The sequence below is a fragment of the Pararge aegeria genome, chromosome 1, assembly GCF_905163445.1.
Source record: "Pararge aegeria chromosome 1, ilParAegt1.1, whole genome shotgun sequence".
Classification (NCBI taxonomy): Eukaryota; Metazoa; Arthropoda; class Insecta; order Lepidoptera; family Nymphalidae; genus Pararge; species Pararge aegeria.
The window spans coordinates 11,321,811-11,342,415 of NC_053180.1; the positions used below are offsets into that span (position 1 = coordinate 11,321,811).

Here is a 20,605-nt window from a genome sequence, read left to right on the forward strand (position 1 = left end):
GGCCAGATTTTCTTTAAACACTTCGGTACTATCAATAGGATAAATGGCAATTCACTGATGGTATATGGGCAATAGGTAAAGTTTAGGTAAGCTTCCTTGTCTCCCGAGCCAGTTGAACTAACTAGTGCGATTGAAATATGATAGAAAATAATCCATGACACAGCCATGGATTATTTTTGGTGATAAATATTTTTTTACCAGGTATTAGTTGTCTAGCACAGGCACAGCACCTAAAGCAGTCGATGTGGTAGATTTTCGTCTTCGCTCGCATAACGAAGTCGTTTTTGCTAAAGGACGCTCCACACTTGTCGCATTTTGTTCCGAACAGCCTGTAGACAAGGTAAATATAATAAGCAACTTTTATATGAGATATTGACATTTCTATTCATTTATTTGTCTACAATAATAATAATTATGATGATGGTACTCAATTTGCTAAAATCCTCTTATATAATACAATAACAAAGCACTCCTCTACTTTGACACTGGTGTATCGTCAGAAAATGCTGACTCCAGTAAACATTCAAAGAAACAAAAACCATTTCAATTAAATATTAAATAGATCTTATATCTTTAAACGAGCAATTCTTGTATATATATATATTTGAAATCTCGGAATCGGCTCCAACGATGTTCATGAACGAGGGGGTTTCGGGGCGATAAATCGATCTAGCTAGGATTCATTTTTAGAAAATGTCATTTTATTCGTGTTTTCCGGTAATAACCGATTTGGTGCAGACGAAGTTGCATCGGTCAGCTAGTACATACTTAAGTAGGCATCAATACATTAGATTAACGTTTATTAAGAATTTGCGTTTATGTTAAATAAAGCTGCATATAATTATGAAATATAATAGGTTTGCTAATCCTTACTAAGAATATAAATGCGAACGTGCTTGTTTTTTTGTCCTTTTTGTCCAAGCAACCAATCAATTTGGTTTTTGGCAGAGATTTAGTTAAAGGGACGGAGAGTAGCAGCAGGGATTTGATAAAAACCGTAATAAACACGAAGAAGAACGCGGGCAACAGCTAGTAGCCGACACAAAACCTTATCAACCCTTTTCTTACCTATCCATAACAAATGATAGTCAACTTTATACCTTACCGATAAAACCTCGTTGAACATACCTCTACCTATAGCCGATGCTAAAAAGGTATACCCCACACCCCTACCTACAGGCAATGCTTTTAGCGAGATTGCTGGGGGGTTCATTCACTAAGTGCCGGTCAATAACCCCACCATTCTCCCCTCCCTTTGAAAATACGTTTAGGGTTTTCGAAGTTTCCGCTTTTCACGTTTCGCCCCCGTGAATTTATTCTGGGTATTTTTTTTGTGTTTATTGGTTGATTGGGGATCTAGTTTTAAAGGGTGGAAATAATTTATGAGGTTTTTGTTATTATTTTTCGATTTTTTTAAATATAATTTGTGTATAACTATTATTTCTAATACAGCCTGCAGTCTCCTAATTCTAAGGTTGCCTGGCAGAGATCGCAACTAAAGATATGGCCGCCTTTTGTTTTCTGCTTCTGTCTTTGATTTTCCATTCTTCTTTTATTTCTTCAACATGTAATGGAGTGCAAATAAATAATGTTTTGATATGCTATTACGAATATTACATTTTTCCCTCTCACGAGATGAAAAATAAAATGTTTCCATAAAATGACATTTTACAAAATTTCTATTAATTTTACGCTACAATTTTATTTGTAAATGGTTTGAAAAATTAGCTGGTTCATCCTCAGCATATAAATATGCTACAGCTGTACAAAGGCCTCCTCTCTCGCGGGCGAGACAGATCATAGAACCACCATGCTCCTCCAATGCGGGTTCACGGGTTGCACAGATTTTTTTTTGGTAACAACCGCAGTTACATCATAGCGTGATTGTTATCAATGCCAAATTTCCTAACTTCGGACAATTTCATAAAAGAAAACCTAAAACCTATTATCAACAATACTTTTAGCCGACCCGGAAATAACCTAGCGTTTTATAATCCATAATCGATCATTCTAACCACTAGTTTAGCGACGCAGAAACTTTTCGATAGGTAATATTTCAACGGTACAAAAATAAAGGCATGAGCTATTGCAAATAACTAACTCCTGTATTTAGTTTAGCGCGATTTGTGTGGTCGTGTTGATGCAGCTGTGTGTCAATCATTGTCAGCAGATGGGTAGTAATTAGATATATAACGTTCCCTAATAAATTACTATATTTAGATTGACTTGAAGAGAAGAGAAAATATGATTAGATTTTTATTAGTTATTTATTATTTTCATTTCTACAGAACGTTTATTGTAGTGTGGGCTTCGACTTTGAAAGATTTATTTAAAAACCGAAACAAATGGTTTTGGTCTAAGGAAAACCACAAAAACCAGGCCAACATTATCCGTCTCTAGGACTCTTAAAATTTCATGACAAACTGTTCTGAACCGTTTGTCACAATGCGTTTGCGTTTGCGTGTGCGTTCGTATATATTTATTTTAAATCACACGGGAACGGATCCAAAGTTTTCCTATGGCCATCTCCATGATGCAGACCTTAAATGAAGAGTTTGGAAGAACTACATATATTAATAATCGATATCTTTCATGTTCATATTTCTGACTAAAGGGTTGTACGATATAGTAAAATTTTCTCGTTATAAAAACTTGCTACTTACTTTATATTACTGAATATTTTGGTAGCTTTTAATTTTTTTTAACTTCTAATTTATATAGCTTCCAGTGTAGGTAGAATCACAATAAAAATATTTTTTTTTATTAATAATGAACTCCTGATGAAATTACAAGAATCAAAAATTGGAATAAAAATAGCTTACTGAAATTGAATCCGGACATGTCACGATTTTTTTACAACTGATATTGCATACCTGTTTATTAAAAGCTTAAACTCAATTAAAATAGATACCGCCTATGAAGAAATACCGCTCGCGCTCACGCTACCGCTTATTTTTGTGGGCATAGGCTAGTACTCAAACTGAACCGCTAGACGCGATAAAGTCCTTGGATGCTGCCAGAATTTCAAAACTTTAAACCTAGACAGCGAGGTGGTACTCTACCTAAGTGAAATGGGGAGAACGGGGACATTGTTGTCAAACTCGTTAATAAAAATGAATTGTCTCGTGCTTTTTAATGTAAGGTAAGTGTTGTATCATGTGTCAAAATATTTAACTGTTTATTTACAAGATTTCTTCGAAGCACACCGCTTTGCTATTATTATCTCTCGCAAGACAGAATTATAATTGTAAACTTGTAAAATATTGATGATGGAAAATAGTAACTGCCGAGTTTCTTTCCGGCTTAAGACTAGGTAGAATCTGACTTCCAAACCAGTAGTGTTAACGTTCAAACCGAAACTTGACGTTCCAAAGGACGACTTTAATTAGGCCTACTTAGATTGTTATCTTCAACCTTAACTGGGGGACACAGGTTTTCTTTTTCGTACATGTGAGAGGAAAATAGGCTTTAACAAATATGGTTGGTATAGGTCCTGAGTTTTTTTTGGTACACTCTGAATAGTACTGAATTACTTGTTAGAAAAGGCCAGGACTACTGGGCTTGGAGTCAACCGATTGGATGACCAGGATGGTCACGTTCCGGTTCAGTGATTAACCCGCTAACATGTTTAGACTAGATTATTACTTAGATACACCTATGTAGTGGAAATAAAAAAATAATAATAATTAATGGTTCCGCTCACTCTACCGCTTACATTATATCAATAGCCTAACTATGTTTAGACAGTGTCATGTTAGACGCACGGATGGTATCGCATTTCGCTAATTGTAGGGAGGGTCGCTGGTTTTGGGTTAAACACACGTGTCTATGTGTGTTTTACCCTAGATTTCGGCCACGACGTTCTGATATGTTTATACCTAGAAATTTTTTTGATAACTTTCCGCCACAGTTATGATTTAAACTTTTAAACTGAGTTGACTGGCATTTATCATGTTCGGGTGGTATTCGGATTAGCCTTGCCCTGTATATTATATGCAACAATTTAAAATGATTGAGAATTGTCCTTAGGGCAGCGGCTCTCCTTTCATGGATAAGAAAAACATCGATACAGAAAATTTTAATAAGTGGGTAATAATTACAGAAAAACATTGATTAAAGAAGCAGCCTTTACAAAAAATGAGTAGCACTGGCGTGTTGCGACGGCAGTATCTATCTAGGTACAATCTATCAGTATCCGTCATTAGCTCTTACGCAAAAGAAAAACGAGTGGGTCAATTCAATCATCTATTTTAAAACGGTTCTCAATGCCTCTTTTATCACAAAGCTAGTGAACTTAATACATTTTAATTATTGCTCAATCGAATATGGTCTACCCAGGGTCTTGAAAGAGGATAAAAATAACGTTAGTAATTGTATTTTCACATACTTAATGAAAAATAGATCGGTTATATGGGTGAACAACTTCAAGCCAGAAGATCTATCTATCCAACAGTTAGATAGGTAAGCCAAAACTATGGGATTCAATTTGTTACAAACTCTACGGAATCAGGCTAAAAATGATCAGGTAATCTGCTAAAAATAAACACGAGCGTTATAACAGAACGATTAACCCTTCGCGTACGGATGCAATGTTTATGTATCAGATTGCTAACTGAATAAACATCCTACTGTTATAATTGTTTTAATTTTTATATAATTCATTTACTCTTCCGTCCGGAAGCTCTTTAGGAAGGATGTATCAATTAGTGAGAAGTCTATGTCTATGTTTATTCTGTTCAATCCGATTAAATCAAAAGTTTTGGAATACATCCGTAGTGTTGAGTTTTTTTCTTAAATGTATGAAAAGGGCTACTGTTAATAACATGTAGTTACCCAAAAAGGCTATAAGCTTGACTGCCTAACTTTAGAAATATTATGATTTGAGCAGTACGTAAGTCTGTACATTATGAGCGTAGGTAGGTACAACTGCACAGCTAGCATGGGCAGGAGACAATTATATCCCCGGGGAAAGGATAAAATTAAATATTTCCACTTGGACACAAGTGGAAATAATGCCCAATTACTATATGTATATGATAAATGGGCCAAACTTCTCCTATTCCGTGTTACCGTGCTTTAGCAGGTGGAGACGTTAATAAAATTCCTTGTCAGGGGATATAATTTTTGTGCCCTGCCCGTGCTAGCCCTGCTGGCCCGTTTTAGTCCCTAAACTACTTCTAAGACACTACCGAGATTCAGCTTTATATGACATATGCTACGCTATATAATTAGTATATATATTTTTTAAATACATCATGCAGAAGGGAATACTGAATTTTCTTCTTTTTCATCTAATAATAATATATAATGAATAACTGTGCCAACATCTCGGTTCTAAGAAGCTTATATATTTATCAAGAAAACACATTTAATCCGATTCGTGAGAAGACAAACACAAATTGAATCAATATGAAAACAAATAGTGCATTAGGCTGAAAAAAGTAACCCAATCGCTTTTCCGGTGGAACCGAAACAAACATACCATAGACATATCGAGTTCCCGCCGCCCGCCGCGTTGTCAAACTGACGTTTGTTTTGGCGCCAAAATACATAACGCCGCGTTTGTTTTTCTCGGCGCATCACCGTTCAAAGCGGCAAAGACAATTCGTCTTTCTGCCAACTTAAATTTTCAAATTGCCATACAACTATGTTCCCTATGCTGTTAGTAGAATGATGACGGTGTTCGTACATACATAAGTTTGTTTGTTGATGTGTAATTCTATATTTTAGCTGCAAGATAGAAGGGTGAAAAGGTAAACATCTAAGTTATTTTAGTGAATTCAAAGATGATTTTGTCTGTGTTTGAAAAAGTGGCGCCGATATGATTGACGTTCAGTTATGAATATTCTCTACATAATTTTTTTGAAGTGGTAAACCGCAGACTAAATATGGGTGTGATGTCTATAATTGGAATGATAACGTAAACTGTGAACGCTCGTCTTTCATTTTGATCGTTTGTTTATTATTAGCATTCACAGAGATATAGGTGCTATATCGCTTAATATTCTACGTTAATGAATCAGTAGATACGAGTAGACAGAACGTCTCTACCTGGTCTCTACATAATAGCATATTTTACTAATTTCGTAGATAGGTTGAAGGTGCACCAAAATTGTTAAATATTTAGACTAATTCTCCATTTTTTTATTAATTGACCATTTTAATAATCGTCATTACATTGGGGCAGTTTGAAGGAAACAAAAATATTCTGAAACTTTGAATGAAAGCTAAACTTTAGGCAGGTTTTATAACGTTGAATAGGTTGTATCCACCTTATCATATAAAAACAACTGTAAATAAAGCAAAATAAAAATCATCGATTTGAATTCTTTCTTAATTTAAATTAGCCTTGTTTTTTTTTGGTTTTCTAGAAAGTCAGAAATAGCTAGTTGTTGCAAGATTTAAAATATCCTTCCTGTCCTAAGGAAGAAGAAGAAGAAGAAGCTATCTCAATTCATGAATAGTGTGTTTCGACCATCTCTAGGATGCAAGCCAGTGATTTGGCAAATTACATTAGGATCCGGGAAGCAGGTTAGCTAATTTATATAATAATAATTAATAGGTAACTAACAAATCAATAAACAAACAGACACTTTTGTATTTATAATATTAGTATGTCTACCTATAAATATGATTTATTTTACGAAAATAGCAAAAGAATTAGTAATCACACTATCATGAAAATTCAATTGTGATAATTATAAGCACAAGATATTACGTCTTTGTTTATATGCCCGTTTGTTCGTCATGATGTAAACAAACAGTCATATGTGTTTATTTATTTCACAGTTTGTGATTTTAAGATATTTTTAGAAGTGATTCTGGCAAGCAAGTTTCTATGATAGTCACAAAAGATAACGGCATATAAAAATAGTTGCAGATTAGAATGCTAGATTTACGAGTAGGTACTTTATATACTTACGAGTTTTTTCGTACGAAGAAGTGATATTATATAAAGAAAGCTTATCATCTTCTTTTCATCAAGAGCTGTGCGATCGATATATATCAACTTAGATCACGCAAATCCCTTCGTGCCAAATATAAAGAAATAGGTATACTTACTTTACAGTAGCCTCGCAATTTATTTATAATACTATAATCTTTATTAAACCAAACATAAGTAGGTACCAAACATAATTATAAACAAAAAGTCGACATAAACAGTCGACTTACTAGAAACGGAAATAAATCAGTGATATCTGCATATCGTCTGAAAAAAGTACAGAAATCCTTTGTGGGGATGGGTATCTAATGGGTATGGAATAATATTAGATCTACCTTTACCTATGTTTAAATAGTTTCTTGCCGGCTCTTCTCAGTGGAATCTGCCTTCCAAACCGTTGGTAGAGTCACTACAAACAGACTGACTTGCCGTTTCAAAAGTGCTTATAAATTAGGCCTACTTGAAACAAATAAATTTTGAATTTGAATTTGAATTTTTCTAAACGACTAGAATCCAATGACTAAAATAAAATGCTACCTTTGTTTAACATATTACTGGATGTGCAATGGAGTGGGGACTAAATAATTATTTTATTTGCCCCATAACAAAGAAATTTCAATAACACAATCACATTTGAACATCCTTGGTAGGTGTTGAATCCTCAGATCAATCTGAATAAACAAATAATTTTGATCAGGCCTCATCCTCCTACACCAATGTTCTACATACTATGTTGTACACCGACACTGGAGCATCGTCAGGAGTTGTTTATTTAAAAATTATAATTGTAAACCCAATTATTGTGTGTTACAGAGTGTTTCTATAAAAATCGGCGTATATTTTTGAAATTTGATATTGAAGCATCCGATGTTTTGTTTACTCATTTTCACACAATCTTTATGGACTAAGTGATGCAAAAAATATACATAATACTTAGGTAATATTAGTAATTACATGCTGATAACCTACGGCCAGACCTGTCTACTGTACATGATATTATGAAGCTAAACAGTTTTTCGGTGTCTTAGAACGCGAACTACCAATGTATTTAAAAATGTATTGGGGAATTCAACATTGTATATCAAAGTATTATAGTAGTATTATTATTATATATATATATAATACAACTATATATTATAAATATATATATATATTATATTATAATAATAATGTAAATTTCATGTCATTTTGTTAAAGTGATGATGATAATGATAATTGTAAAAGAAACGCTTGGTTGTATCTCTAAAGATAAGAAGGTGAGTAAATACTTGCCTAGTATAATCTCGTTTACAATACGTCTTGCCGTCCCGTACAAAACACGTACAGGACTCGTCCAGGAACTGCCTGCACTCCTGGCACTTGAGGCATGCCGCGTGCCACTCCAAGTCGGGTGCCACGCGCAGGATGTACTGGTCATGGATCTGACCACCGCACCCCACGCAGAGGGAGAGCCGAAGCTTTTCTGTAAACAATTAAAATATAGTTTGAAAAAATAAATTCGACAAATGCAAAAAGGTTTGAAAGATACTAACTGACGTCCAAAATTAAAAACTAACCCTTCAAAATCTTCATTTGACATATTTATTTTAGAAGTGATCTCCTTATCCTACTCTTAGGAAGGATAGCAATACTAAATTCAATCTTCCATCTATAAATTTTTAATCAGATTGATGATTTACTTCAGGCATCGAGTGCAGATATACTGAAATATGTAATAATACTTCATTTTGTTACACGCTTGGGTTAAGGAATTAAACTGACTACACTAAAAGCTGGCTTAGCAAGTAGGTACACGTAGAATAAAATCCCTACACTGTTCAGCTTCACTTCTTTACATGAGCATTACTTCTCTCTCCTTCTTCCACTTTTAGTTCTTGATCTTCACTGTATTCTCCCTCAATTGAAACGGAACTGTCAAATTAGAAGTATGTAAACATACCTATATGTATGAACGCTTTACGCTTTATACGTGCCTGTGATAGGCCTACATGAATAAAGAAATTTTGAGAGGTAAAGATAGACGAGCACCATAAAGAAGGGTCGTACAGTTTTTCCCGTGACTTTCAATGTTCAGGGCCATATTACATATTATAATTTTTCTTTACCTAACAATTTTATTACTGTTTACCTACGAATTAGAAAGATTAACCAAATCATTCCAGGCTTTCATTAGTAATATGCTTACCTACGAACAGCGTTTATTTTTAGGGTTGCGTTATCAAAATGATAAACATGAACTCACTCACACAACCTTATATAGGCAGAGAACCTCGTAGTTTAAAGTTTACGAATGTAGTTACTTATCATTATTATCTCACTACAATGTAAATAGGCCCATTTGAATAATTCTTTATTCAAATAGCCCTATTTAAACGCATATTTGGATAAAGTGAGACAAAAGGCAATGATTTGACCTAACTCATTATTACTAAAAATAATAGTCATTCAAATCCCATTGATTGAGGAGGAAACAAATGGATAATAAAACTACGAGCAGGATAATCAAGTTTTGGCATGTATGTTTTGTTATCTTAAGCACTTTTCATCCCAAATACTTGTGAGAGCTTGTTTTAGGATAGAAGTGGGATGTTAACCACTTTTTAATTTACATCAAGTCGACAGACTTATGATCAAGAGCATGTATTCAATTAAATATATTGGTACTTGTATCCATATGTAGATATATTATAATGTTTTGGATCACCGGTTGAGGCTAGTTTTTATTTGTGAATCCGATAGCTATGGGTCGCTTGTGACTCGTTTTAGTCTGTTTTGGCTAAGCTTGTAAAGTGGTCATGTAGGTCATCCTATATAGAAAAAGCTGAATTAATAGATCAGCTGACACTCATACATCCTTCATAACATAGGCTAGAATATAATAATACCTGCTTAGGATATCATAAATCGGGACCAAAAACAAGGGACCTTAGTTAGTGACAGCAGAATAAGGTATGCCGTACGAAAAATAAACTAATGATTATTCATAAAAATGCAAATATCACCAAAGATGTCCTCCGGCGATATAAACAGCGGGTAAGAGAGGATTATGAATAAATTATCTTCCATCGAATCGATATCCGATAGGCGTGGCTAGGTCGGGCCACACCCGCCCGATGCGTTTGTGTCTCTGTCCCTCTCAACGTTTCTGTCTGACATTTTTTACTTCAATTGTTGAGTTTTTAATATTCTTTTACAACACTCTTTATTTGGAGAATAGCACCTATAGAACATATTATGTGCCAGGCATTTTCTCTGTATAAAAACAGTTATTAGAGTTTTCTGTCAAGAAGTTTTCAGCAATTTGAAGTCAGGAAATTAGCGTTGTCCATCACTGCATCTCAGAGAGCATGTTACCTCTCGTAGATCCAGCTAATGACATCTTATAATATATCAAAATCATCCTGGTTATAGTTCGTATAGTGTAAATAGAGATCTCTCCTTTCTGAGCTGAGAAGTTTTTGGTTCTATTTGTAAGGTGATAGTTCATACTTTAAGCCTAAATGTTTAAGTTAAAGCGGTTCTGCAGTTTCACTTGAAAACTGTCAGGGTTTTGAATATGCGAGCAACTAGTTCCGAGGTAGACTATACCTTATCCCTTACGTTTTACGTTTATATTCAATGTGCCTCTTACAGTTCTGTGATCGCTCCAGATTCTGATAGATACATCACTGAATTTTGTCGATCTTATTTTTTGTGTAGAACCGTCCGTATATATGTATAGTTGCTTCTCGAAAAAAGGGTACATCATAGAGAAAGTCAGCTAACAGCAAACCCGTGTGGTTCTATTGGGTCCACATTTGATAGGCAAATTGCCCCATATCTAACACTGCACCAGTTCATCAACCTATTACCGGCCCACTACAGGGCACGAGTCTCCCCCTACAATGAGAAAGGGAGTCGATTTTATTTTTTGTGTAGAACCGTATACATGTATAGTTGCTTCTCGAAAAAAGAGTTCATCACAGAGACCCCCCATTTCTAACACAATGAGAAAGGGTTATGACCGTAGTCCACCACTCTGGCCCAGTCCACTACTGAGCGTGACTGCACACACATTTGAGAATATAATGAAGAACTTCCAGCCATGCTGGTTTCCTTACGATGTTTTCTTACACCGTATAAACAAATGATATTTTAATTAAAACGTGTTGTGTGTTTTCAGCAATAAAAAAAAAGAAAACTTAGTGCTGTGTGCTGGGGTTCGAACTCGTCCCCGCGAAATTTAAGTCGAAGTTCTACCCACTGGGCTATCACTGTTTCGCAACAGTTCGCGTTGCGTTAAAACTGCCTGTAGCCTAAACTATAGAGTATAAGTTTATGCATATTTATGCGTAATGCATATTTGCATTTGTAGATATAGAATAAAAAATTACCCGACCTCTATAGTAGTTGGGTAAAAACAAAAGTTGTTGCCGTTACGTTCAAATCCATTCGTCAAATTAAAATTACAAATATTTTGTCATCACATAAAATGATGGCTATAAAAACTGTATACTGTTTTCTTTCGCATAATGCTGTCCGTTATGTTCCATTCACAGGCCGCGACTCGTTAATTGAAGATGTTTGAATTTAAATTTGACTTCTTAGTTTTTCTGTATTACATAGTTTTTACACAGAAATCTACACTATTTACAGAAATCTTAAGCTGCGAGATAAAGGAGAAGTTTTAAATACTGTTACTTAAAAATCGATTCGAACAAAAACGTGTGATTGACAAGAAAAGGTTTTTTATTCTATATATTCTTTTTTATCAATGTAGCTCTGTATTGTGCATGGTGCAATGGGATGCAAGGTCACATACCTATTATTAGCTACACAAGTTATTAAAGCTTTCTCGTGGATCAAGATTTATCTTCAGACGAGAACCAAGGTGTGTTAAATTAAGTTACACCAGTCTATATACCTTGAAAATATTTAAAATCTATCTAAGCAACGGTAGCTAAAAAAACTGAAACAATGTTAAAGTCAGGCAGATCAGACTACTGTTGTCACCACCCCTTCTTCCCGCGTTTGTCGTACGAGGCGACTAGGGGAAAATAACGGAGAGCGCGAAGCAGCGTCCTCTGTGCTACCACTACCATCCACTGCTATAACCAACCCGCCTGCCGAGCGTGGTGATTAAGGGCAAATCCCCCCAATAGTTCAGCAGTGGACCCGATTAGTCCAGCTGTGGACTGTAATAGACTGTTGATGATGATGATGAAAGTTTATTTATAGAGTTGTTACCGACAGTTTTTTAAAAATCTCCTCATTTTTATTAATAGTTGGAACATAACCTACAAAAAATTTACCTCAAGATTTAAACATATCTAATTGCTTAAATCTCTCTGATCTGTGTGAAATCCTTTCTCAGTATAAATGAATTTGCCAATTTAATATATACCTAATTAGCCAATTAAAACCCCGGAAGCGTCTTTCAACTGTCATAAAAAAAAGATAAAAGCAATGCAACGCAATCCATCAAAAGGCGTAATAAACTGTAATTAATATTTATAAAAAAATAATGAAAACCGCATCCTGCACAGCAATAAACCATAAAAAGGCATATTTCGCAGAAGCACTCAATGCCGAGCTACCTATTAAATAACTACTTAAAAAATAATTAAAAAACTGTTTTTTGTTCCGGTGACCAAAGTTCTCTATGTTCATACCAGTTATTTATAGGTTGACATTATTTTAAGCCTATATGTATATATCACTCTGAAATAATTTCACAAATCGAATCCAGGACTATAGTCGAAAATCTTATACTTATAGGCAGGTAATAGATCAAGAATGTATTTATTATGTTTGACACCGCGCAAAACAACTAAATTACTAAATTAGATAAAAAAATTATGGATCCATTGCAAGAGCACGATCTATCAGCGATATTTAGTGTATCCCCTGTCGATGAAAAAAAACAGGCAAATCAGTGTATAAAGATCGGGGAGATCTGTGTACAAACGTCCCTTCAATTGTCTTTAAAAGAGTCTGTTTATAGGATTAACTAGGTATAACAATTTTGCGCCGACAAAGTCGTAGACGTTATAAAATATAGGGTCCTTGAATACACGCTACCTTCTCGTACAAACAATGTAATTTTATTATACGTGCGACAATTCTAAGTAGCGTCTACTATTTTATTAAACACTAAATAATGTGATTATTAAACCTAAAACCTATAAAGTAATAAAACTGAATCATTAAAAAAGGCATAAAATTTGTAATTAACGTCATTAAATTCATTATCTCATTAACAATGTCGCGAGCGGGCCGCTCAAAGGCATTACGAAGTTAATGATTTTAGTTAATTAATTATAAATCTCCTAGGAACCTAGATCAGTGCACAAGTTGGTGTTATAAATTTAAAAAAAAGTCCAATCTACCTGTTACAAGTTAGCAACATCGTCTTGTTATGGAGGGTAGAGGTAAGGAGAGTCATCTTATATGGGAGAAAAGTTGAAAAGTGTCCGGTGGATGCGCTAAATAACAGTTCAAAAATCCTCCACAATGGCGCTGGTGGATGCACAGGGTATGGTATGAATGTAGCAATCGTAGATGAATTGAAGTATGCTGAGTTAAAAAATTTAATGTCATTATCGACTAAAGTAGTTAATTATTGAGAATTTCAACAACTTACGTTGTACAAAATACTGTGGTAAATTTAACCTTACTTCCTTGTATCTCCATACTTCCTTGTTTATTTTTCAAGCCTACTCTAACAATATTTATATTTGGCGCTTCTTTTAAGAGTTACCCTGATGCAAATGTGGCGCCATCCTAATTTAATACATTTTGACGACACTTTTTCATATACACAGATGACTCTCCTTACCTCTACCCTCCATAGTCTTGTGATTACCATGTCTTGGGACTTTACCACAGATTACGCACTTACGCTATGAAGCCAATTTTGATATTGCAAAGATGCAGTTTGTAATTAAAGTTGGCATCTCTAATTTGAATAAGGCGCAATTGGATATAAGTTCCCATCGAGTTCACTTTTTACATTTGAATGAAGTCCAATTTCTAAAGCTAAATTAGCTACTATGATTAAAATTTTCCATACAAACTATTACCCCCTTTTGTTGGCTTGTTGTTTTCCAAAAACTAGCGGTAGGTATTTTATTGAAACTTTTAATTTAACCGAATTTGTTTATGTCTCTAGTAATCTATTATCATACAATCTTCATACCTACCCCTTAATTATTATTTTACTTAATTTCAGCAGATTTTTTTGTATTTGCCTGTGAAAGTTTCGTTAAAATCTGTTTTGTCGTTCAAAAGAAAACAGATAAACAGGGAAACATAATATTGTACATTGGTACACAGTTATTTTTACCTGAAAACCCAAATATTAGTTAAGTTTCATAGCTATAACTTGAAAAATTACGGACTTTCATAAAACGTTTAGCCCCTTTGGCAATGGAATTTAAAAAACTCTTTAGTAGGTTCACCTATGAGACAATATTCTTTGAACATCCTGCTGGAACAAGGTACTGTGAATTTCTTGGCCCTTGAAAATCGAATCCAGCAGCTCGTGATCCGTGATCAACCTTCAAACCTTGCTAGAAAAAATTAAAAAGATATCTCAAAAGTATTTATGCTATGCGAAAGTATATGGTAATTAATTTATTTTTTATCTAGTTTTATGTGTGTAATCTGGTGTAGGTATGTGTACCTATGTAGTTTTATATATTACTTTATCATATATGTATTAGTACTTATGTAACTATGTAGTTTTAATAGTTTGTTCCCACCTTTTTGTTTTCTTTTTAGTTTTCCTAATCCTACCGCCTGGCAGAGATGTAGCGATCTCTGCCAGGCGTAAGCGATAAGGCTGTCTTCTGAATCAAACTACTTGAAGAGTTTGTAGACTTTATTTTCATAACATGTTGTGTAGAACGAATAAAGAGTATAAATAAAAATAAATAAATAATAAAAATACTATATTCGGGTTTCAAATCACAGGACATTATGAAACAACACCTATACGGAACTTTCAAGTGGTCAAGATTGCCCAACAAATCAGACCCTTAATCAAAGAACCACCCTCTCGGTAGAATCTGTTGCGTGACTGGAAATCGTAAGCGTTACAGATTTTTGCGTTCAAGCTTGACCGATTTCCGTAAAAGATGAGAGGAAACCTTATTTCCAGAAAAGGCAAAGCTTTATTCACCTCACGTATATGATATGATGATAATAATATCCTTGGGCATCGACGTAAGCAAAACGTAACTATCGTCTAAATGATAAAATAATGGAATCAATAACAATAACATTCTTAAAAGTAGATTATGTAACTATTTCGCATAAACTCTAAGTGCCCCAACCCGGTGATAAGTTAATTCGGTACGGACCAACCGGAGACCATGTTACTCCGTCGGTCACTTTTATTTCTGATAGAAATCGTTAAAGCTCGCTTGGTAGGACCAAGCTTAGAACCCATCTACTTATAAGAAAGTAAGTTTGGGTCAGTGGGGAATTTGTAGACCGAGGATCATGATGAGAATGATGCTGTAGCTAAACATGCCAAGAAATGTATCGTTCCAAGTACAAACATACTGGCTTTTGGAATATACCGGATATTCCAAAAGCCAGAACGTTGTTTGAGCATGTTTTTCAATCAAGGCAGAGACACTTATGAAAGCAACGACAAAGGTTAGCAGCTACGTGCGGTACACCATTAATTGTACACCCATGTGTGAGTGTCACAAATTCATCGACTTCGCTCGGTACTGTGACACTCACACAGGTGCCGAAACGTGTCCGTGTGCTATGCATGTATGCGTACACACACACGCAGGTTCATATAGGTCTGTGTGTGAATCTGGTTTTAAAAACGCGTGCGTTAGAATTTATTGTGTCAATAATGAGCCGCCGGACGCCGTTAATAGGGCTGTAGATGGGTAGGTGGGTATGGGGTTTCGCTAAATAATTTTAACAAAAAATATTTACTTATTCATTTATTTTGATTTTGTCTCCATAATTCGACTTCTTAATCAAAGGCCCTAAATTTTGTAAATTTAAACGTCATTATTTCATCAAATGCTCGAACGAGAAAAATCTTAAAGTAAGGGAATGAAAAATAAGTTGTTCTAACTGAAGACACGCAACAACATTAATATATCAACCAAACAGTTTCAGAATAAGATTTATTTTTTCAAGAATTTATACCTCAATTTGTAATGAGCCTTTGAGCATTATTGGCAATGCAATAGGTATGTAATATGTAATTCCGTAAAATGTGTCATAACTATATTAAACTCAAAACGAATTTAATTTATTTAGGTATAATATAATGTTTAGTTTAGGTTAACATGTAAGTCACTTATAACATTAAAGAACAAATAGATCAAAAGAAACAATCAACATATGTGTATAACCTCAATCATATTGTTATAAAATTCAAACAAATGAAGAAAAAAAAGACAGTTATTTCAAGTAGGCTTCCTAAATACACAATCCTGAAACGTCAAGTATGTCCGTAGTATTTGTAACTTTACTCGGAAGGCAGATTCTATTGAGCTGGCAAGAAACTCAGCAGGTGTTCTTATTCAGCATAAGCAATTTACATTTTAACATACAGTTTTCTATGCTGGTGCAAGATGAAACGGGGCGGGATGCTTCCAAGCAACCTTACGACATTAAGAATCAACTCAACATCAACATCATGAATTGTGAATCAACCGCTCTGTAGTGCATGGGTTGGATGGACACATTGTTTAAACAGTATAATAATACTTATGCATAATTCAAATAGATACAGAAAAATGTAACATACTTACGATTATTTGCATCATTGGTAGTTACGACTTTTTACGAGTACAATAAAAAGCTGTTTATAAGCATAATAACGAACCTGACCCGACTACATTCATTGACTTTTTAATAAAACAAAAGTAACCTCGTTGACAACACCTATATTTCCTTAGATGTTATGCAAAATCGTTGCCTAAGTTTTATTTGTAATTTTTTTTTTTATACCAAGCCGAACGAAAGGTTGTAATTGTACAACTATGAAATTGTACCCGCCCGCTTTTAACCATCAATTTGCTTCAGGTTTTTTTTAAAGGACATTTAAATCTGTCACATATATTGTCATTTGTTTAATAATGCTGCTTTAAATGATGGCAGTTAGTTAATATTTTTAGCGCTCTTATTCCAGAATCATAATGAAATTTTATTCTGTCGAGGCAATTTAACAAACTAAATATATAAATGTACCGAAACATTCTAACAGCCAAATAGTCATTAGGTGTAATTAGGTGCAATTTAGTGCCTGGCATGTTAAACAACAAATTAATTATGGCACCTATTAGGTATTTCCTATAAGAAATTTTCAGTCCCAATTCCAAGAATGGGTGACCTTAATACAAACGTTTTGTATTAAGGTCACCCACTGTAAGAAACTTAATAAGGCAGGCGGTTACATTAAAATATAAAAATCGTTCAAAGCCGTTCTAACCTGTATGTAAGCATCGCGGAGGGTCCAACCTCTATACCTGTATTATAATTAATAATTGGGCCCAGCAGAGGAAAAATAATCGTCTACATACAATTTTCTATTAAGTTAAAAGAAATAAAGGAAAGGAAAGAAAAAAGATAAAATTTTTGTAAGTAGTGCCAACCCTACAATCAATAATCAAAGTCGGAGGCGGCTTAGTACAAAGACGCCGCGGCGTGTACCGCGTTATCTCGGCGATTACCATCGGGGGTAGCCGTGATATAGGATAGGATGGCTATACCGTTCACCGAGTCTATTCTATTATAGTGGTTATTTGATTCATCTCTCCTACTGTAACTTGGTTCTCAAAAAAAGCTTACAAACTTGGTACCAGTGGCATTGCTTCCCCCAGAATTTGACTATTTTACCCACAAATAACAAACATGAGATCCTTTATTTTTCGAGTTGTAGTCGACTTTACTGATTTGATACCTGAGAAGGAAAACATCGTAAGGAAAACTGCATGCCTCAGGGTTCTCTAGAATGTTCTTAAGGGCGTTTGGAGTCGCCAATCCGCACTGGGCCAGCATGGTGAACTATGGCCTAAATCCTTCTCATTGTGGGAGGACACCCGTGTAGTGCGACGGTAATGGGTTTATACGATGAAAGCTAGGCTGAAGTCTAACCACGAGGCAATCACCGCTCTTTAACAAAACCGATAAGTCCGTTGATCACGTAAATCCGTTGCTTTCTTGCTGCGTGATAAAAGGACTAACCAAAAAATTTTTTTTCGCAGTTTGTCAGTTGCTCAATAAGTGCAATTTTGTATGGTTCACCGGTCACAAATTATCGATTTTGTACGGCTCAGTTGCTAACAATTAATTTTGTTAAAGGAAAATCTGATACTTTCACAAAGCAATTATAGGTAATACTCTATTTTCTATTATATTACTCTATAATTTGATAAAGAGAACGTGTATTGCATGTTTTGCTATATAAAGGTTAGGCTATATAAACGCTTCAACGTGTGTTGAAGCGTTTATATAGCCTAGCCAGGCTGCCTTACGAAAGGCCCATGTTTTTCGATTCGGATTAGAGTACTTCATAATATTCTCAATAGCGTCCGAGGACCGCCAATCCGCAGGTCGTGGACTACGACCTAAACCATTCTCATTCTAAGAGGACTCCCGTTCCCTGTAGTGGGCTGGTAATGGGCCGATAATAATTATAGGGGTTTAGTTATATGAAAAAAATGTAAGGCTTTTTTTTAAATAAAAATTATCTGATATCGTACTTATTAAATTGCATGTGTTCGTTGAATGTTAAAATATAAAGGACCTAGATAAAACAGTAATAAAAAGGTTATTATCTACATAACTTAGGTAGGTAGGCACCTCTATATTATCTTTGTGGCTGATTGATACTTACGTGTCGCAGGGTTACCATTGGCCCCAAAAATGCCAAGCGCAGACTTTTTTAAAAATGATAGAGCAATACACAGCTGTTATTGCTATTGTATGTTATAGTAGCGTCTTATTGAAAATTTATTAATCATATATCTGTAATAACATAAAATATTATTTTTTGATCTTTCTGTCATTACTTGTTTTGAGAAATATAGCTTGAAGTCTCATACGTTTTCTCTTGAAATGCTCCATTTATATAAGAGCTTAGACCCGCAACGCTACTCCAGTGCCAGCCTACTGCTGGGTACAGGCCTCGTCTTTCATAGGAAAGCGGTTTTTGCAGCTATGTTCCACAATGCTACAAGGCGGGTTTTTAAGCTCTAATTGGGGTATTCCTATATTGGTCATCTATAGTCGTGGAACCAGTGCAGTCAAATCAACCTAACATAAACCGCTGTTTTAGAAATAATCTGGTATTACCGAGGTTGGAGGTCATGAATTCGAATACCAAACAACGCTCTTATTTACCATATACAACAAAGAAGTTACACCATTAATTTTACATACCGTAGATAGGTACGCACTTATACTGATATCTATGTGGCGTATCACCATCGGCTCAAATATAAATAGCTGTAATGTTATAGTAGAATAATGAAGCGGATAGTGGGTAGGAGCTAGACTGCACTTTATTTATTTATTTATTTTTACACTTTATTTGTACACCACAAATAGGAAAAAAAACAATGGACACAACAAAAATAAACTTAAAAAGTAGGATACAAAGGGCGGCCTTAGTAGCAATCTCTTCCAGGCAACCTTGGGATTAGGAAAACCAAGAAAACCGATTGGTGGGGTGTATTATTATTATATACATACTTACGAACAATTATCACACTAATACTTATCAAGATTACAAATATAAAATACTGATAATAATAAATATAAAAAAATAATAAACTAATATATACTTAAACATACTGTCAGTGAGAGTTAATCACTGTCGTCTTTATTGCTCAAGATATTAGCTTTAACAGCATTTTTGAATATGTCTAGTACACTTTCAGGGGGAAGAGTTAGAATCCCAGCACGTACCTTTACCTGTAACTTTTTTAAGTTATTTGCGTTTAAACGAATTAAAATATCAAATGTTTCAACGGTGAAGGAAACCTGAGAGTTCCTCAGAATGTTCTCAAAGGTGTGTGGAGTCCACAAATCCGCACTGGGCGAGCGTGGCGAAAGAAGGCCTTAACCCCTTCTCATTGTGGGAGGAGAACCGTGCCCTGTAGCGGGCTGGTAATGGGTTGATATGATGATGATGATGATGAGAAATACTATCAAATGTACGGTGGTCTAGTACCTACTAGATTATTTCTACAGCGCGCTTGGGAAATAATTTCCCATCTACTATTTTCTCACAGAACTACGATTTGTGGGTGTTCAATGGGCGGATAGATGAATTCCTAAGCCTGCAAAGCATTTCATCATCAGCAGCCTATAACAGTCCTATAACAGTTAGTCCTCCTCTTACCTCGCTAGGCAGACGGGATGATGATCGTAGTAGATCGTAGTAGTAATCCTGAGGAAGCCGTTCTCTTTTATTTTCCCTTAGTCGCCTCGTAAGACATTTTCTAGAGGAGGGGTTATGACTACTTAATTCTGATCTGCTGTCACTATCACACGGTACCACAACGCACTTAAAGCATAAATTCACCCACCTTCTCGTCAGCCCAATATTCAAAATAAAAATCAACATTACCTTTAACAACTAGTAAAACACGACTCAAATTTCTCCAAACAACATAACAGATTAATTTCTTGTTAAAT

The 20,605-nt window shown here is 34.9% G+C and overlaps 1 protein-coding gene across 1 annotated transcript in view; it reads right to left on the bottom strand.

The window, feature by feature from the left end:
- LOC120626668 (insulin gene enhancer protein ISL-1) overlaps positions 1-20,605 on the bottom strand; it is a 58,627-nt gene that overhangs the window by 8,674 nt on the left and 29,348 nt on the right. Inside the window, exons 2-3 of the mRNA XM_039894283.1 lie at positions 8,216-8,405; positions 199-329 (exon numbers count right to left, since the gene is read on the bottom strand). Coding sequence (XP_039750217.1) covers positions 199-329; positions 8,216-8,405 — 321 coding nt within the window. The remainder of the gene's footprint in view (positions 1-198; positions 330-8,215; positions 8,406-20,605) is intronic.